The sequence below is a fragment of the Rhincodon typus genome, chromosome 2, assembly GCF_021869965.1.
Source record: "Rhincodon typus isolate 14 chromosome 2, sRhiTyp1.1, whole genome shotgun sequence".
In the NCBI taxonomy this organism is placed as follows: Eukaryota; Metazoa; Chordata; class Chondrichthyes; order Orectolobiformes; family Rhincodontidae; genus Rhincodon; species Rhincodon typus.
This window is the reverse complement of record NC_063333.1, coordinates 127,476,239-127,496,165: the sequence shown is the minus strand read 5'-3', so window position 1 is coordinate 127,496,165 and position 19,927 is coordinate 127,476,239. Positions and strand designations below refer to the sequence as shown.

At 42.3% G+C, this 19,927-nt stretch overlaps 1 protein-coding gene across 1 annotated transcript in view; it reads right to left on the bottom strand.

Moving 5' to 3' along the window:
- LOC109911066 (death-associated protein) overlaps positions 1-19,927 on the bottom strand; it is an 85,498-nt gene that overhangs the window by 4,154 nt on the left and 61,417 nt on the right. The window contains exon 3 of the mRNA XM_020510318.2: positions 603-648. Coding sequence (XP_020365907.1) covers positions 603-648 — 46 coding nt within the window. The remainder of the gene's footprint in view (positions 1-602; positions 649-19,927) is intronic.

Below are 19,927 nucleotides of genomic sequence, written 5' to 3'. Positions count from 1 at the left end.
TGGCAGGCGAGGGAGAGAAGGGGATCATGGTTGTTAGTAGCAGTTCCTGAGCTCCAGGAACAGCTGGCACAGACAGATCTGTCATGTACTGGGATTGGTGGCAGCATTTCAGATGACTTTGTTGGGCAGTCTGAGGTCCCTGCTGTAGATATTGAACAGTGAGTATGGCACCTAGAGAGGCTGCAAGTCAGAAAAGGAATGGTCGCACCAAAGTGGCATTAACTGTGCCAGGCACTGGAACGTACTGCATAATGAATGCCATTACAAATCTTGTGGCACTCAATAATAATGTATCAAGATTAAAGTCAAATGGGGCAGCTTTAAACACTAGGTGCCTGCAGGTAAATATTGGAACTTTTCAATACACAAAACCACTGGAAATACACAGAGGATCAGTCTGAAGGTGGAGGAGAAAAAGTATTGAAATGTTTTGGACGCATTGAAGGGTCCACACCTGAAGCATTAACCATTCACTTTTACTCCATGTGCTAACAGCTCAACTATACATTTCCAGCAGCCTCCAACTTTTAAATTGCTCTCTCTAAATATAAATCGATGTCTCACAGAAATTGAGAAAAATGGAGGAGTAACTTCTGTCTTACCCTTGCTAAAGCACCAGAGATGATGATTGGTACAGTTGGCTTAGGGCTGAAAAAGAAAAAAAGGAGATTAACATGGCTTTACCATTTGGAATTGTTATGCCTTGCTATTCAATAGAGACAACAAACAGAAAATTCACCCAACGTCATAATTCTGCTTAGCCTAATGTAGCAGAAAATCCATAAACAGCAACATTGAGAGAAAAGCATGAGACTTAAAACAATAATTAACATTACTGACAGCTGTATCAATTTTTATTCACCATCATTTGTAAAAGCAATTTACAATAAGACTTTCTTCATTTGTTTGACCGCATCCTTTGAATCACATTTTTCAAGTTCAAGTGTTTTCTATATATTTTGTATCTTTAACATCACCCCATCACTTAACAGCTCACAGGATGATCATAACAACAGACCCACCTCCGGAAATGGGCAGGTTGGAGGCAGGTACGAGATGCTTTTAAAATATTTTGAAAAACTTTCTCACTTGCCCCGAATACATCCATGCCTCGCAATTAAAATTCTGCCCCCCAGTCCTTAATAAAGCTTGAAGCTTCTGAGTGGATTTTGTTTTCATTTCAGTAGCATACTTTATCCATAAAAATATCTTTATATACACACATCGTCACTGATGCAGTTCAGGTCTGTACAGCAGTACGAGAAGAAACAAACAACATTGGAGTTTGAGTATCCCACAGACAAACCAAAGGCATTTCTTACTTGTACAAGACAATATTTACATATGGGGGGGCGGGGGGGAAACAGTAGTGGGTGGTGTCTAATAACTGAACGGACCCCCATTTAAATTCAGCAGAAAGTCCTTAAATGATGGTCTCTCCCCGCTGTGCCTTGGTGGTAGCTGCCCCAAGCTTCAGTGCGTCCCTGAGAATGTGGTCCTGGACCTCGGAATATGCCAGTCTGCAACACTCAAGGTCAAGGTCAACTCCTTGTTCTGGAAGACCAACAAGTTTCGGGTAGACCAAAAAGCAGCTTTCACCAAGTTAATCGAACCCCCACCAGACGCAGTCAATGTTTGTCTCTGTGCGCGACCCGGGCAACAGACCGTAGAGCTCTTGCATCATAGAGTTGCTCAGGATGAATCTCAACAAAAGCCACTCCATCTCTATCCAGGCTTCCTTAGCAAAGACACATTCCAGAAGGAAATGTGTGACAGTCTCTACCCCGCTGCAGCCACTTCGAAGGCAGTGTGCAGTAGCACAGAGAGCCCGGCGTACATGAAGGGTCTAACAAGTAGTGCCCTTCTCATCACCAGCCAAGCGAAGTCTTGGTGCTGGTTGGAAAATTCTGGTGATCACCGGGAGTGGAATTAATTCTTGCACAGCACCTTTGCCTAGTTTATTATAAAGCTCACATTCTCAACACAGACCACAATCGACTAGTGACCATTTCGGTGATAGTCAACTAAATGGCCAGGAAATCAAAAGAATTCCCTGCGATTTGAACAGTTCCATGCAATTTTCAACGTCTATCTCACCCACTGGAATTGGTTTAACCTGAGTTTAATATCCCACCCACAAGACAACAATCTCTTGATGAAGTGCTAGGTGTGACCATGTAGATGATACCCTCAAGACCACAAGGAGAAGTTTAGGGCAAGAATTTCACAACGCAGAAGACTGGAAACTGGATGCTCAGCCACAGATAGTGGAGTCATTAAAATTGGGGATGCTCAAGAGCAATGTTGAAATTGTAGGAGATTGTAGGACTGGAAGAGACTATCCCGTTACGGAGGGACAAGGCATTTATATCTTCAAATCTGGATGTAACAAAGACACAGATGAGTGTTTCAGACAGCAGATAAGCAGTGGCATGGGTCAAGGTGAGTGAGGTCACTGAAGGGGAAATGGGTTACCTTAAGGCTAGCACGGATGTGTGGTTGCAAAGTCTAAGGTCAAATATATCATGAAGGTGGCGAAAAGTCTGGTTCTGCCTTATGCAATCGCTAATGAGAAGGATGAACTGCATTGCTAGAAAATAGGATTTGAAGCAGGGACCTAGGCTATGGGTCTAGTGCAGAAAAGTGGAGTTAGTGTAGGTATTAGCAAAGTTATGGCAGTACAGACTCGATGAACCAAAGAACATCTTCCATACTGTACAATTCTACAACCAAAGACAATGACCCGTTTTTTGGGCTCAAAGCCAAAGAGAGGGAGCTTGTTGTTGACCTCACATGCTGCTGTTCACAAACTAGTTAATGGGATGTTCTGGTATGCTGAGGCTGTAATGTCAGCAAGCAGGTACGTACATACGTATGTATGCATTGCACATGCAGAAGCTGAAATATTTACAATCCTTTGCTTTTAGTTTAAAAATTGTCAAGTAGTGGAAGTAGTAGGATTATTAAGATGAAAGCCAAAAGGACTGCAGACGTTATAAAAAGAAACATTTGGATTCCAGGGCCAGTACAGGTATCATGCAGTAACTCTCGAGTTGTACTGTAACACCACAAAATTACTTACAACTAATTCGACACCTAATTTCCACAAGACATTTTTTTAAAAGAAAGGCCAAGTGATGGAGTTAAAGTTCTCATCAAATCATGATTTTAAGGGTTAAAAACAATTTGCTGTAAAAGCTCAGCAGGTCTGGCAGCATCTGTGAAGAAAAAAATTCAGAGTTAACGTATTGGGTCTGGTGACCCTTCCTCAGAACCGGACCCGAAATGTTAACTCAGATTTTTTCCTTCACAGATGCTGCCAGACCTGCTGAGCTTTTCCAGCAACTTTGTTTTTGTTCCTGATTTATAGCTTCTGCAGTTCTTTCGGTTTATATGATTCTAAGGGTGCCTGTGGAAAGCTCCACCCTATGTAGAATTGAGCATTCAGTGACAGCAAAATTTTGATTTCCATGTTATTCTTTTCTCTTCATTCATAGGATGAGGGTGTTGCTGGCTAGGCAGCATTTACCGCCCATCCCTAATTACCTGGAGGACAGTTAAGCGTCAACCACATTGCTGTGGGTCTGGAGTCACATGTAGGCCAGACCAGGTAAGAATGGCAGTTCCCTTTCCTAAAGGACATTAGTGAGCCAGATGGGTGTTTCTGACAACTGGCAATGGATTCATGGTCATCATTAGGCTCTTAATTCCAGATATTTATTAAATTCAAATTCCACCATCTGCCGTGGCAGGATTTGAACCCAGGTCGACAGAACATTATCTGGGTCTCTGTATGAACAGTCCAGTGATAATACCACTAGGCCATTGCCTCCCCATTCTGCACATATCCCAACTCCGAAAGTTGCTGTGAGTTTCAGCAATCACAGGAATTGTTGATAGTTCTGCCATCATCACACAATAAAATTGAAACCTTTCAGTTTTTTTTTCAATATTTAGCTGGAGAAAATTGTTGTCCATACATTACTAGATGTTGGACAGTCAATCTGAGGCAATGAAGGGATTGAGAGATGTATTGCAGTGGTACAGCTTGGTGTCATCAGCATAGATGTAGGATTGTATATTTGTTTTTGGGTGATGCCATCAAAGGACAGCATGCGGAGGAAAAGGAGGAGGGGATCCAAGTATAGATCCATAAAGGATGTTAGGGTTAACTCTACAGGAGGAAGAGGAGAAACTAATGGAGACTATTCTCTAGCTACAATTAGATCGGTAAGAATGGATCCAGGTGATCCACTCCGAGCCTGGTGGACAAGAGGAGCATTTACACAGCAATAAGAAAATAGGAGAGTGAATGGCAGTTTGACTCTCATCAGTTACATATGCTGTTACTTGTGCTTTTGATAACAGTCGTTGTTTTGGTATTGCGACCAAAGTGGATAATTGATGGAAGAGATGCAAACATGGTGTTCTGAGAAAGGCACAAATTTGAGAAATGACAACATGTTCATGGACTTGTAAAGGCGGTTTTGAAATGGAGCAGTAAATTGCAAAGATGCAGGGATCAAGGTCAATTTTTGAGGTCTCATGAAGTCTGCATTGTTGTCTCATTTTGAAGGGTGAAGGAGATAGAGAAAAAGACAGATATAGCATCATTTGCAGTGGATACTGCAGGATCCCAATAAAAGGGCAATAAAATTATCATTTCTGAAACTCCAAAGGCACAGCAACATTTTTAGAATGATGGCAACTAAGTTTTGTTCTTTGTTAATGCAACATGCCTTAAATTTACTTGGATGCTTAAAAATGTTAATTATTGGGATCACTAGTAAGGCCAGTACTTATTATGCATTCTTAGTTTTCCTGGCATAACTGAGTGGTTTGCTAGGCCACTTCAGAGTGCAGTTAACATTCAATCCTTTTGATGTGTGACTGGAATCATCTCTAGGCTACACTAGGCAATGACAGTAGGTTTCTACTCCTAAAGGACTTTAGCTGGAGTTTTATTATAATCCAGTAGCTTCATTATCACTTTAATGGCTCCCAAATTTAATTCAAACTCTTACCAACTTATAATTTGAGGATTTGAACTCATATTTAATGAATTATTAGTCCAGGACCTCCATACTACTTGTGTACTAGTGAACTATAGTACATACCTGAGCATATTTTACACATAATTCAACTATTCTAACTGGAAATTGGAGGGGAAAAGAAACAAGGAAGTAGGGAGATTTTTCATCCCAGCTACTAATTTATCAATTATTTGGATCCCCCATTTTAGCTCACTGTCACCAATGGACTTTTGTTTGTAATTGTTTAAAGACTTCAGCAGACTCTTTAGGAAACTAAAGAAAAATTGAGGGTATCAGGTTATACACTCTGTCATCTATGGTTGAATTTCATGTACTTTAGCAAATTTTGGCACTAACAGAAAACAATGAGTTGGGAGAGGAAAAAAAAAATCAATTTTTTCCCATTTCTGTGGAACCACAAATAGTCCAGTTGAGGTAATGAAAAGAGAAAGGCAAAATGCCAATCTTGCTCGACGGAGGAAGGGCTCAATAAGTCTCTTTCAAAAATGAACTTTCCATCGCTTTTCCAGCTATTGCTCCCACCAGTTCCACAGCAATTGAAGCATAACAAATGGAAAAGAATCGTCAACATCTCTTATCAGTGAATGCATGCTGAATACAAAACAAACTGACAGCGAGCCCACAGATGTTTCTCTCTCTCAATCTCAATTGTCATTATCTCCTCCTCTCTCGTGACCAACTGTTCTTGCAAAGTCAATGCTCCAAGCAGCCCAGACAATTTGGTCAGGAAAACTTCAGATAATTGTAAACTAATTTTACACAGAATTTACAGCCAACAGATATGCCATAATTAGTTTATACCAAAATGATCATCTCATGCTGCCTATCTACATAGCCTTTAATTCTCTTTCAACTGTTTACCTAGATTTCCCTTAAAGGCTTCTCTGCTATTCAACTAGTGACTCCTTGCGTAACAAAATAAAACCCGAAAGAACTGTGGATGCTGGAAATCTAAAACAAAAATAGAAATAGCTGGAAAATCTCAGCAGGTCTGGCAGCATCTGCAGAGAGAAATCGGAGTTAATGTTTCGAGTCCAATGATCCTTCTTCAGAATGGGTCTGAAGAAGGATCACTGAGCCTGAAATCTTAACTCTGATTTCTCTCCACAGATGCTGCCAGTCCCTATACATTAAACAAGGGCATTGGGCAGAAATGTATAGATGGAGGCAGGTCAACTGACAGACTCAGAGAAAGAGTGTCCTACAGGCATAACACATCATTGAGAGGCTAAATTGGCGAATAGTGGGGCTTGTGCCCCTCCACACAGAAACACAGAAGATAGGAGCAGGAGGAGACCATTCGGCCCTTCGGGCCTGCTCTGCCATTCATCATGATCATACCTGATCATCCAACTCGACAGCCTAATCCTGCTTCCTCCCCATAACCTTTGATCCTATTCACCCCAAGTGCTATATCTTGCCGCTTCTTGAATACATTCAATGTTTTGGCTTCAACTACTTCCTGAGGTAATGAAATACAGAGGCTCACCACTCTTTGGGTGAATAAATGTCTCATCATCGCCGTCCTACATGGTCTACCCTGAATCCTCACACTGTGACCCCTGGTTCTGGGCAACACCCACCATCGGGAACATCCTCCCTGTCTAGTCCTGTTAGAATTTTATAAATCTCTATGAGATCCCCCCTCATTCGTCTGAACTCCAGCGAAAACAATCCTAACATAGTCATTCTGTCCTCATATGTCAGACCCACCATCTTACAAATCAGCCTGGTAAACCTTCGCTATACTCCCTTGAGAGCAAGGGCATCCTTCCTCAGAAAAGGAGACCAAATCTGCACACAATATACTAGGTGTGGTCTCACCAAGGCCCTGTGCAACTGCAACAACACATCCCTGCTCCTGTACTCGAAACCTCTCGCAATGAAGGCCAACATACCATTTGCCTTCTTTACCGCCTGCTGCACCTGCATGCTTACCTTCAACGACTGGTGCACAAGGACACCCAGGTCTCACTGCACCCTCCCCTGTCCCAATTTACAGCCATTCAGGTAGTAATCTGCCTTCTTCTTATTTTTGCTCCCAAAGTGAATAACGCTCTCATTTATCCAAATTATACTGCATCTGCCCACTCACCCAATCTGTCCAGATCACGCAGAAGGATCTCTGCATCCTCGTCACAGTTCACCCTCCCACCCAACTTGGTATCACCTGCAAACTTTTAAATGTTACATTTTGTTCCCATATCCAAATTATTAATATATATTGTGAATAGCTGGGGTCCCAGCACCAATCCCTGTGGCACCCCACTAGTTAATGCCTGCCAATTTGAAAAGGACCCATTAATTCCTACTCTTTGTTTCCTCTCTGCCAACCAGTTTTCTATCCATCTCGATACACTTTCCCCAATACCATACGCTTTAATCTTGCACAATAATCTCTTATGTGGGACTTTGTCAAACGCTTTCTGGAAGTCCAAATACACCGCATCGACTGGCTCCCATTGTCAACTCTACTAGTTACATCTTCATAGAATTCCACAAGATTTGTCAAGCATGATTTCCTCTTCATAAATCTCTGCTGATTCTGTCTGATCCTGCCACTATTTTCTAAATGCTTTGCCGTAAAATCCTTGATAATGGATTTGAGAATTTTCCCCACTACCAATGTTAGACTTACTGGTCTATAATTTCCTGTTTTCTCTCTATCTCACTTCTTGAATATTGGAGTGACACTAGCTACCCTCCAATCTGCAGGGACTGTTCCAGAGTCTATAGAATCCTGGAAGATGACCACCAAATTATCCACTATTTCTACAGCCAGTTTCTTAAGTACTCCAGGATGTAGATCATCAGCCTAGGGATTTATTCGCCTTGAGGCCTGTCAATTTTCCCAGCATCATTTCTCTACTAATACTGATCTCCCTCAATTCTTCCCTTTCACTAAATCTTGCATTCTCCAACATTTCTATTATCTGATTTGTGTCCTCTTTTGTGAAGACAGAACCAAAGTATGTGTTCAGTTCCCCAGCCATTTCTTTGTCCCCTACTATACATTCCCCCATTTCTGTCTACAGGGGACCTACACTTGTCTTTACCAATCTCTTTCTCTTTACGTACCTACAGAAACTCTTTGTATCAGTCTTTATGATCCCTGCAAGCTTACTTTCATACTGTATTTTCCCCTTCTTAATCAATCCCTTGGTCCTTCTTTGCTGAATTCTAAACTGCTCCCAATCCTCCGATGTATTATTTTTCTTGGCCAATCTGTATGCTTCTTCCTTGGATTGGATACTACTCTAATTTCCTTTGTAAGCCATGGATTGGCCCTCTTACCCATTTTGTTTTTGTGCCAGACAGGAATAAACAATTGTTGCAGTTGCCCCGTGCATTGCTTGAATGGTTGCTATTGCCTATCCACTGTCATCCCTTTAAGTAACTGTCCCCAATCTGTCAAGGCCAACTCATGCCTCATATCTTCATATTTCCTTCATTAAGATTCAGCACCCTAGTCTCTGAATCAACTACCTCATTCTCCAACTTGATAAAAAGTTCTATCATGTTATGGTCACTCATCTCCAAGGGGTCTGGCACAGCTAGATTGGCAAGGATTCCCTTCTCACTATACAGTACCCAGTCTAAGGTGGCCTGCTCTCTAGCTGGTTCCTCCACATATTGGCCAAGAAAACCATCCCGTATACGTTCCAGGAATATCTCCTCCACGGCTAATTTTATTTGCCCACATAGGGAGGATCCACCCTCCGGTGCTGCTGACCAATCGTACTGTAATGGGGTAAGATTAATATCAGTGTTAGATGAGTTCCTAACAAGTTCAAGCAACCCTTATTTATTCACTTCTGGTCGGTGGGCTGTCAATTTTGGCACTGCCCACCCTCCGTAATATCAAGGTGAGTTTTTTTTGGGGGTGGGGGTTTGTGGTACAGTGGCAGTGTCCCTACCTCTGGATAAGGACACCTAGGTTCAAGTTTCACCTATTCCAAAGGAATGTCATAACATCACCTAACAGGTTGATTAAAAATATCTAACATCTCTGAAGAGGTTGATTAGAAGAAATCTAAGGGTCAGCTTGGGTCCAAGTAGGAAGGTAATGGGGAGGGAGCCTGCCTTATTTTAGCTGCTCCCCCATCAAAACAAAACACACCCAGAGGGGACATTTAAAATCCAGGACACTATTCTGAATTCCTGACCTGGCTTAATTGGAAACAACCTTATATCTCTAGACCCTAGTTTTGGACTTCATCATAAGAAACAACATCTCTGCGCTCTATCAAAATTCCTCAGTTTTAAATGAAATTGAAATGTTTTATGTATACATTTTGCTTTAATTAATTTTGAAAAAGACTGACTCCTCTCTCCCCAACACCATGTTGCCTGGCAGTTTCCGCTTGCACTCCATCTTGGCTCATCATGCTGATTCAGACTATGGTGAGGGCTTGGGCAATAGCACCAGTTGGTCCCTCTGCCACCAATTTTGTTCCCCTTTGACACTTACGCTTCCCTTCTTCCTGAACATTTAAAATGTGCTGTCTAACTCATTGCAGAGCTTCAGTAAAACCCTCTGCTTTTCTGCTAAACTTCAGCTTATTAATCTTCCTAATGTTTTCAGGAATTACTCTACCAAAATGACATGGCTATTATAAAAAGTAGTCAATTTGCAAAACCTTCACTTATCACAGTCATTATAAAAGTTTCTGCTCCCTCCAAATGATGTTGGCTTCCTCTCAGCACGTGAGCCATCTGCGCCACCTAGAGGTTGCAGTTGAACACTCACAGTCAATTTAGTATGTAGCCCACACTGCTAGGAATTAGGGTCCCTACAGTTGTATGGTAAAAGCCTCACTATGGCTGTGGATATTCCCTCACAGTGATGTGCTCCTGTCTATATGAGCACTGCTCCTGAATTCCCTATTAGACTTAATCAGATGTGATCTTTTATCTGTTGCCCCTAGTTTTGGACTTGCTCGGAAGAAATAGTAACTGTGTACCCAATTAAACTCCTTCACCATTTTAAAATAAATTAATATATTTTATAGTCAATACAATGTGGAGCTGGAAGAGCACAGCGGGTCAGACAGCATCTGAAAAGCAGGAAAGTCAACCTTTCAGGTCTGGACCCTTCATCAGGACTTCACCAGTCCTGATGAAGGGTCCAGACCTGAAACATAGACTTTCCTGCCCCTCAGCTGTTATCTGATCTGCTGTGCTCCTCCAGCTCCACACTTTATTGAAATATAGCCTGCATTGCATCATTTTTATTTGAATATAGCTTCTTTAGCTATATTCACATTAGCTTCTTCTAATCTACTGGTATCATCCTAATGTTTACAGACTCCCTTATGATAGTCAGCATCCAACACTCTGAGGAAGAAATGGGTAAAACTTTCACAATTACCTCATCGGAAGATTGTAAATTTCAGAAGCAGTGGCAATAACCTTTCAACCTTTCTTAGACTTAAGGGTGGTGCCAGGGATCTGGAGAATTGCAAATGTAACAACACCCTTGTCCAAAAAAGGTTATTTTTTTCTTCTTTATTCATTCACGGGATGTGGGATTTGCTGGCTGGGCAGCATTTATGGCCCATTCCTAATTGCCCAGAGGGCAGCTCAGAGTCAACCACATTGCTGAGTCTGGAGTTATGTGTAGGCCAGATCAGGTAAGGATGGCAGATTTCCTTCCCTAAAGGACATTAGTGAACCAGATGGGTTTTTTCAACAATTGACATGGTCATCATTAGATTCTTAATTCCAGATGTTTTACTGAATTCAAATTCCACCATCTGCCATGGTGGGATTTGAACCCGGGTCCCCAGAACATTATCTGGGTCTCTCGATTAACAATCCAGCAATAATACCACTAGGCCATCACCTCCCCTTTGTATGGTCAAATCCAGCAATTACAGACCAGGCAGTTTAGCTTCAGTGATGGGGAAACTTCTTGAAACAATTATTCAAGGCAGAATTAATAGTCCAAGAGAAAAACATGGATTAGGAAGTGCTGGCATGGATTTCTTGAGGAAAAATTAAATATTTCATTGGAGTGATTGTAGAGGTAACAGAGTAGTCGATGAGAGTAATACTATTGATGTAGTGGACATGGACTGAGAAAAGTTGTTTGATGCCACTTAAACTTGTGCGAAAAGTTACAGCTTGTGTAATAAACAGAACAGTAGCAACATGGATACAAAATTGGCTGAGGACAGGAAACAAAGAGTTATAGTTAAAGGATATTTTCTGGGCTGGAGCAAGGTTTGATGTGGAGTTCCTCAAGGGTTGGTTTTGGGACACCCGTCGTTTCCGATATATAATAATGATCTAACGGGCAGCGCGATAGCTCAGTGGTTAGCACTGCTGCCTCACAGCGTCAGGGACCCGGGTTCGATTCCACCCTTGGGCGACTGTCTGTGTGGAGTTTGCACATTCTCCCCGGGTCTGTGTGGGTTTCCTCCGGGTGCTCCGGTTTCCTCCCACAATCCAAAGATGTGCATGTTAGGTGAATTGGCCATGCTAAATTGCCCATAGGGATGTGTAGATTAGGTGGGTTATAAGGGGATGGGTCTGGGTGGGATGCTATGAGGTTCGGTGTGGACTTGTTGGGCCGAAGGGCCTGTTTCCACATTGTAGGGATTCTATGATTCTAAATCATTGTGTGCAGGAAGCAATTTCCAACTTTATGGATGATACAACACTTAGGGGCATTGAAGAGGACAGGGAGAAACTACAAAAGGACATTGACAAGTTGGTGAAGTGAGCTCAAAGATGGTAGAAGATCAGTGTTCCCTCTAAAGCTGCATAACTGTGTGCACATGCAGCTGCTCCAATATTCCTTGCATAGTGATTGGTGCTTCCAAACAATACTGCCACACAGAGACCATGGAGGCTCGTGTGGAAGAAAATAAAATTAGAGGGAACACTGCAGATGATATTCAATGCAGACAACTGAGAGTTGACACATTTTTAAAGAATGAACATAAAAGATTCAGTATAAAGGAAAAGGCGCAACCCTGAATGATGTACAGGAGCACTAAGACCTGGGTAGATTTGTGGATGTCACCAAAAGGTGGCAGGATGGGTAGAGTGAGGAGTTACAAAGCATCCTAGGCTTTATTAACAGGGGTGTAGGCAACAGCAGCAAGGCAGATATGCTCATTAGACTTCAGCTATGCACAGTTCTGAGTGCCACAGTTTAAGAAGGATGTAAACAAACTGGAGACAGTGCAGAACAGGTTTATGAGAATAATTCCAGAGATGAGAAACTCCAGTTATGAAAATAGATTGGAAACCTTGGGACTGTTTTCCCTGGAGAGGACAAAGCTGAGAGGAGATCTGATGATTTTTAAAAATCATGAGATGGTTGGACAGAGTAGAGAGAAAGAAACTGCTCCTTCTCATTAAAAGGATTGAGAACAAGAGGGTACAGCTATATGGTAATGTTCAAAAAAAGCAAATGTGACGTGAGACAAAAAAATGTTTTCACACAGGGAATAGTTTGGGGCTGGAACACACTGCTCGGAAGTGTGGCCTAGACAGGTTCAATTCAGGAATTTAAAAGAGCAATAGGTGACCATTTAAAAAGTAACAATACTCAGGATCATGGGAAAATACAGGAAAATGACACTACATCATAATGTTCGTTGCGAGATGCAGTACAGACACAATGGGACCAATGGTCTCCTTCTGCACCAGAACAGTTAAACAGTCAGAACTTTCAAAGGTAGTATTAGGCAGTGAAGAATGTTCAAAAACCTCAGCTGTATCTCTGTGCTGTATTTATCTGTTTCAAGTCCTTTTAAGAAAGAATTCGCATTTATAGAGCATCTTTCACCTCAGCATATGCAAACTCCTTTACAGCCAATGAGGTATTTTTGAAGCTTTGTTACTGGTGTAAAGTGAATGTTGCTTATGCTGCTACTGTTATTAATTTTTCTTCTTTGAATGACTGAAGGATGTAACTGTTCAAATGTTGTGCTTAGTCTTCCTATCAACCTATGATTCTCACCTCTTTTACAACTCGACTGAGAAAATTTCTTACAGTTATGTTTAATATGTCTGCAGTTATGCACTGTAACTTCATCAAAGGTTTGATGATTTTGTCAACTGCTAGAGAGAAGCTGGAGAAGTTCACAACTGTCTGCTGAATCCACAAAGTGATATGATTACATGCTCACCACATTCTTGGATCATTTCTCTCAATTATGCTCTGCAGTTAGTGAATCCATTTATGCTTTCTTACTTTCTCTTGGTTGGTGTGAAAACATTTCTGTGTCAAGTGTTAAATTAGAAGAAGTGCTCTGTTCTGAACTTTACATTAATTGAGATGTGACTACAGCAATAATCAAATTAATTGGCTTCAAGCACCACTGCAAATAATACAATCTTGTATCTGACAGCCATTAATAAATGCGTGTCTGGATTCTTGTCTGCTCAAAATCTGCAGAGAAAAACAAGAACAAATGTGGTTTCAGTATAGGTTTGTGTTAAGGGCAACTGAATAAGGTGAAATGAGAAATCGTTCCAAGTTAAGCAGGTGCAGTGTTGGGGTTAAAGAGAAATTTTCATTTATTCTTTGTACTTTTAAACAATATCATTATTTGTTTATAGAAATGAAACTCCCAAAACCAGCAGGCAGATTACATCTTGCATTTAGGCATTATGTTTCTGTTGACATTTTTACTAAGTGCAATTCAACCATTTAGCCTGTCAAAAAAAAAGTGACCACTAACGTAAATTTGTTTTAAAAAGAGAGGCTATTGACTGCTTCATATATTCCAAGTGCAGCATTTCATTGCAGGCAAAATTTTACACCATGTCACAAGTTTGTTAAAATTAATGAACATTAACTGTTTGTTCTAAAATGTAGATTCCAGATGCAAGTTATGTTAAACACTTCTCATACAATCTGTTTTTGTACATCTAGTATGAAAGGAATTAGTTTTGTCTAGTACAGTTATGCTTCATAATGCAGTTCCTTCTACCACCTATTAAAATGTAACTGAATACCATGTAAACCTCTGCACATAAACTTTATTGTTGTCTGAGTATATTTCTGTTAACCCTGTTAGTTGATGTAGCCAGAATTCAAGTCTAAGAAACAGCTGAAGAAAATGAAGGCTGCTGTTATCTGCTAAAAGGCTAAAGGAAAGAAGTATCACAGACAATTGTGGAAGTAATGGGAAAATCTTTTTCCGTTATGTGAACAGTCAGAGCTATCAGATTATATTGGGCCAGTGAAGGCTGCTCAAGGACAGGTTACGAAGGACTCCCTGGATACGGTTAATGAGTACTCTTCACTTTTGAAGATGATCATCCACCTGGAATTTATTCACTTTAATAATTCAAAATTAGGGAGGTTACGTGTCAGTTATACAGCACAATAGAGATAATACATCTCAAGTACTGCGCACAGTATTAGAGTCAGAGAGCTTTACAGCATGGAAACAGACCCTTTGGTCTAACTCGTCCACGCTGACCAGATATCCCAGATTAATCTGGTCCCACTTGCCAGCGTTTGGCCCATAGCCCTCTAAGCCCTTCCTATTCATATACTTATCCAGATGCCTTTTAAATGTTGTAATTGTACCAGCCTCCATCACTTCCTCTGGCAGTGCATTCCATACAGGCACCACCCTCTGCGTGAAAAAGTTGCCCCTTAGGTCCCTTCTAAATCTTTCCCCTCTAACCTTAAACCTATGCCCTCAAGTTCTGGACTCCCCTACCCAGGAGAAAAGACCCTGACTATTCACCCTATCCATGCACCTTGTGATTTTATAAATTTCTATAAAGGTCCCAGCCTCCAGGGAAAAGAGCCTCAGCCTATTCAGCCTCTCCCCATAGCTCAAACCCTCCAATCCTGGCAACATCCTTATAAATCTTTTCTGAACCCTTTCAAGTTTCAAGGAACCTTTTCTATTGAAGGGAGACCAGAATTGAATGTAGTATTCCAAAAGTGGCCCCTCCCAACTCCTATACTCAATGCAGACCAATAAAGGCAAGCATACCAAACCCATTAGTCATGTAATGTAAGGGAAGACGTAAATGCATTAATGGTTGTTCAGAGAAGGTTTACCGTGCTAATACTGGAATGGATGGCTTATGTTACTTGGGAAGGTTGCACAGGATACATGTATACGTGCTGGAGTTGAGAAGAGTAACAAGCAACGTGACAGAAACATACAAGATTCACAGGGGTCTCGGCAGATTGGACCTTCATCACCGCTGCAGACGTGAGATCTGTCTTCCTGGGAGTCAACCCAAGGAAAGCGACAGGCCCAGATGGAGGCCTTGACTGTGTACTCAGATCCTGTGCGGATCAGCTGGCAGAGGAGTTCACTGACATCTTCAACCTATGCCTCCTACAAGCTGAAGACCCAATCCGCTTCAAGAAGACCACCATCATCCCAATACATAAGAAAGCACATGCAATGGGCCTTAATGAGTCCTACCCAGTGGATATGACCTCCACAATCATGAAGTGCTTTGAGAGGCTGGTCATGGCCCACATCAACTCTAATCTTCCAGTGTTCCTCGATTCCCTACAATTTGCCGAATGACAAACAGGTGAACAGCAGATGTCATTTCCTTAGCCCTGCACTTATCCCTGGAACATCTGGACAACAAGGACATCCATATCAGACTCCTGCTCATCGTGTACAGCTCCACCTTCAACACCATTATCCTGTCCAATTGATCTCAAAACTCCAAGACTTAGGTCTCGGCTCTGCCCACTGCTACTGGATCCTCAGCTTCCTGACCCATACACCACAATCAGTGAAGATAGGCAACTGCACCTCCTCCACGATAACACTCAGCATTGGAGCCTCCCAAGGATGCGTTCTCAGCCCCCTACTATACTCCCTGTACACCCATGACTGTGTTGCCAAATTCTGAACAAATGGCATTAACAAGTTTGCTGATGACACCACTGTGGTAGGGCGGATATCAAACAACAATGAGTCAGAATACAGAAAAGAGACAGAGAGCTTGGTGACACGGTGCAACGATAACAACCTCTCTCTCATTGTTGGCAAAACTAAAAAGTGGTTAGCACTACTGCCTCACAGTGCCAGGGACCAAGGTTCAACTCCACCTTCAGGTGACTGTCTGTGTGTAGTTTGCACATTCTCCCTGTGTCTGTGTGGGTTTCCTCCAGGTACTCCGGTTTCCTCCTACAGTCCAAAGATGTGCAGGTTAGATGGATTGGCCATGCCAAGTTGCCCATGGTGTTCAGGGATGTGTATGTTAGGTGTGTTAGCAGGAAATGCAGGGTTACAGGCGTGGGGTGGGGGGTGGGGGGTGGGGGGTGGGTCTGGGTGGGATGCTGTTCGGAGGGTTGGTGTGGACTTGTTGGGCTGAAAGGCCTGTTTCTACACTATAGGGATTCTTTAAAAAAAATTCTAAAGAACTGACCATTCACTTCAGAAAGAAGGGAGGAGAATATGCCCCCATCTGCATCAATGGAGCTGACGTTGAGACTGTTCAGAATGTCAAGTTCCTAGGAGTGATGATAACTGACAACCTGCGTTGGACCTCCCAGGTAGATGCGACAGTCAAGAAGGCACAACAATGCCTCTTCTGCCTCAGGCGGCTGAGGAAATTTGGCATGTCCATAAGGTCCCTCACCAACTTCTACAGGTGCACCACGGAAAACATACCATCTGAGTACATAATGGCTTGGTACGGCGACTGCTCTGGCCAAGACCATAAGAAACTACAGACGGTTGTGTGCACACAACCATCATGGATGCCAACCTTCCATCCATGGACTCCATTTACATGTATCGTTGCCACAGAAAGAATGCCAACATCATCAAAGACCCTTCCCACCCCGGCAACACTCTTCTACAACCTCCTCTGTCAGGCAGATGTTACAGAAGCTTGAACACATGCACCAACAGGTTCAAGAACAACTTTGTCCCTGCCGTTGCTAGACTGGTGAATAGACTCTCTAATTTCAAATAATGCTGATCTTGTTAATGTTGATCTTGCCGAGTGTACATCCTGTCCAGTGTAACCTGTATGCCTTACTCCAACCAAGTTTTTATTAACCCTATGATCTATATGCCCTTGCTTACTATGATTTGCCTGTACTGCTCGCAAACAAAGCTCTTCACTGTACTTAGGTACACGTGACAATAAATCAAATCAATCAATTCAGAATCAATGGTTGGATTTAGATCTAGGACTCACCCATTTGAGACAGAGTTTAGGTGAATTTTTTCATTAACAGGATGAGGATGTCGTTGGCTAGGCAGCATTTATTGCCCATCCCTAATTGCCCAAAAGGCAGTTCAGAGTCAACCACATCGCTGTGGGTCTGGAGTCACATGTAAGCCAGATCAGGTAAGGATGGCAGTTTCCTTCCCTAAAGGACATTAGTGAACCAGTTGGGATTCTCCAACAATTGACAATGGATTCATGGTCATCATTAGATTCTTAATTCCAGACTGTCAATGTGGGGTTTGAACCCAGGTCCCCAGAAGGTTATCTGGGTCTCTGGATCAACAGTCCAGCAATAATACCACTAGGCCATCGTCTCCCCCAGAGTTGAGTGTCTTTGGAACTGCCTTCCTCAAAAGGTGAAGGAAGCAGAATCTTTGAATATTTTTAAGGGTGCGGTAGAATCATAGAATCCCTACAGTGTGGAAACAGGCTCTTCGGCCCAACAAGTCCACACCAAACCTCAGAGCATCCCACCCAGACCCATCACCCTATAACCCACCTAATCTACACATCCCTGAACACTATGGGCAATTTAGCCTGGCCAATCTACCTAACCTGTACATCTTTGGACTGTGGGAGGAAACCAGAGCATCTGGAGGAAACCCACACGGACACGGGGAGAATGTGCAAACTCCACACAGACAGTCGTCTGAGGCTGGAATTGAACCCAGGTCCCTGGTCCCAGGGAGAGAGATTCTTGTTAAGCAAAGGGATGAAAGGATACTGGGGTAGGTGCTATTCAATATGGAACCAATGTGTTCTGGGTGATAATTGACAGGACAGGCAGAGTTTTGGATGACTGAGTTTACAAAGGGTAGAACGTGATGTGCATCAGAATAGTAAGGTCCAGAGGTATCAAATGTATGACTGAGGGTTTCAACAGCTGAGTCAGAGGAGAGGTCTGGCAACATTAGAGAGGTAGAAAGAGGCAGTTTTAGTAATGGTGTGATCAGATGTGTGATCAGAAGCTCATCTTGGGATCAAATATGATACCAACGTTGAGAACAATCTGTTTCAGCCTCAATTATTTGGCAAGGAGATTCCTTTAAATGCCCTTTACTGGGCAAAGCCAGTCTCTTTGAGACTGTGCTACACCAATTCTAAGACACGTATGTGTACACACATGTGAAACACACTCAGTTTTAAAAGGTCATGAACTGTTTGTTCTATCCACGGTAACTTCCAGATCTCTCCACAGTCATGTGGCTGAGAGGAAACCCTGGAAGACTGAGTATAGCGTTTGTGACAGGGGCCAAAGACAATGGTTGCAGTCTACCCTTATGATTTTAGATAGAATTATTGAATATATTGTTGTCTAAGGAAACAATGCTGCCTCACAGCGCCAGGGATCTGGGTTCAATTCTAGCCTCAGGTGACTGTCAATGTGGAGTTTGCGCATTCTCCCAGTGTCTGTGTGGATTTCCTCCAGGTGTTCCAGTTTCCTCCCACAATCCAGGAATGTGCACGTTAGTTGGATTGGCCATGCCAAATTGCCCCCAGTGTCCAGGGATGTGTAGACTAAGTTGGTTAGCCATGATAAAATGCAGGGTTATGGGGATAGGGTAGGTCTGGGAGGGATGCTTTTGGTGGGGCCCTCAGACTTGATGGGCCGAATGGCTGCTTTTCACAATGTAGGGATCTATGACTGAAGCAGCCCCCACCTTTATATTTTGACATCACTGACCCAGATAACTTTAGGCTCACTAATTTGACTTCAGTATTGGGAAAGATGGTTGAGGGCATTGGCAAGGTTACAATATATCATTGATTGGAGAGAGAAGAACATACTTGTGGTACACAACATGGCTTCATGAAAAGATTTTGTCTTTCAAGTTTGTTTTGTTTCAAGAGGTCACCAGCATGGTAGATGACTAAAGCTTACCAGATATTTTTTACTGAGGCTACCAAAAAAGCATAAGAGGCTTCTCTACAAAATAAAACAAACCGAGGCTTTGATCATTTATATACAATTACATGCAACAAATTATCTTGTTTTTAAACTTCAATTGTTCAATTAGCCATCTGGGGGCAGTCTAGGACCAGCACACTGACAAAGACATACCATAATGCAGAGACTGATGACAGCTTCAACAGGGACTGGTCCTCTCACCGTCAGCACAACTCCTGCAGATTTCAAATTGCAAGATTGCTACTAATGAAGAGCATGTTGCATATTGTACTTTATCTCTTTTGTATGTCACAGAGCCTTCCCATCACATACCGTGGAATCTTTGTAGACAATGTACACCAAAGTGCAGCCTACTAAATTAGGTATTTTCCAACAGACACCCAGTCCCAGTGACTGCAGGCAGTGCTTTTGTATTTCCAACATTATCTGTTCTGCTCAACAACACCAGGATTGCTGTTTTAAGTCTCCACTTATTATTCTTAGCTCATCATCAACCATCATTGAGCACTATGAACATCCCCACCAGTCAGTGGCATTAGCAGTAACAAGGAATATGTTAAATGCCACGGCTAAGATAAACTTAGTTTTCCCACAACACGATAGGCCTTTTGAGGCTTTCAGTAAAATTAGAGGTTAAGTAGGTGGAAGTCAGTACGCAAGGCCCTACTTGATTTTGAGCTGGTGAGTTCTCACTATGTCGAAAAGCTTCTGCTCTAGAATACTTCAATGAAGGGAGGTCTTAGCTTAGTGTTAATGACAATGATTTCAA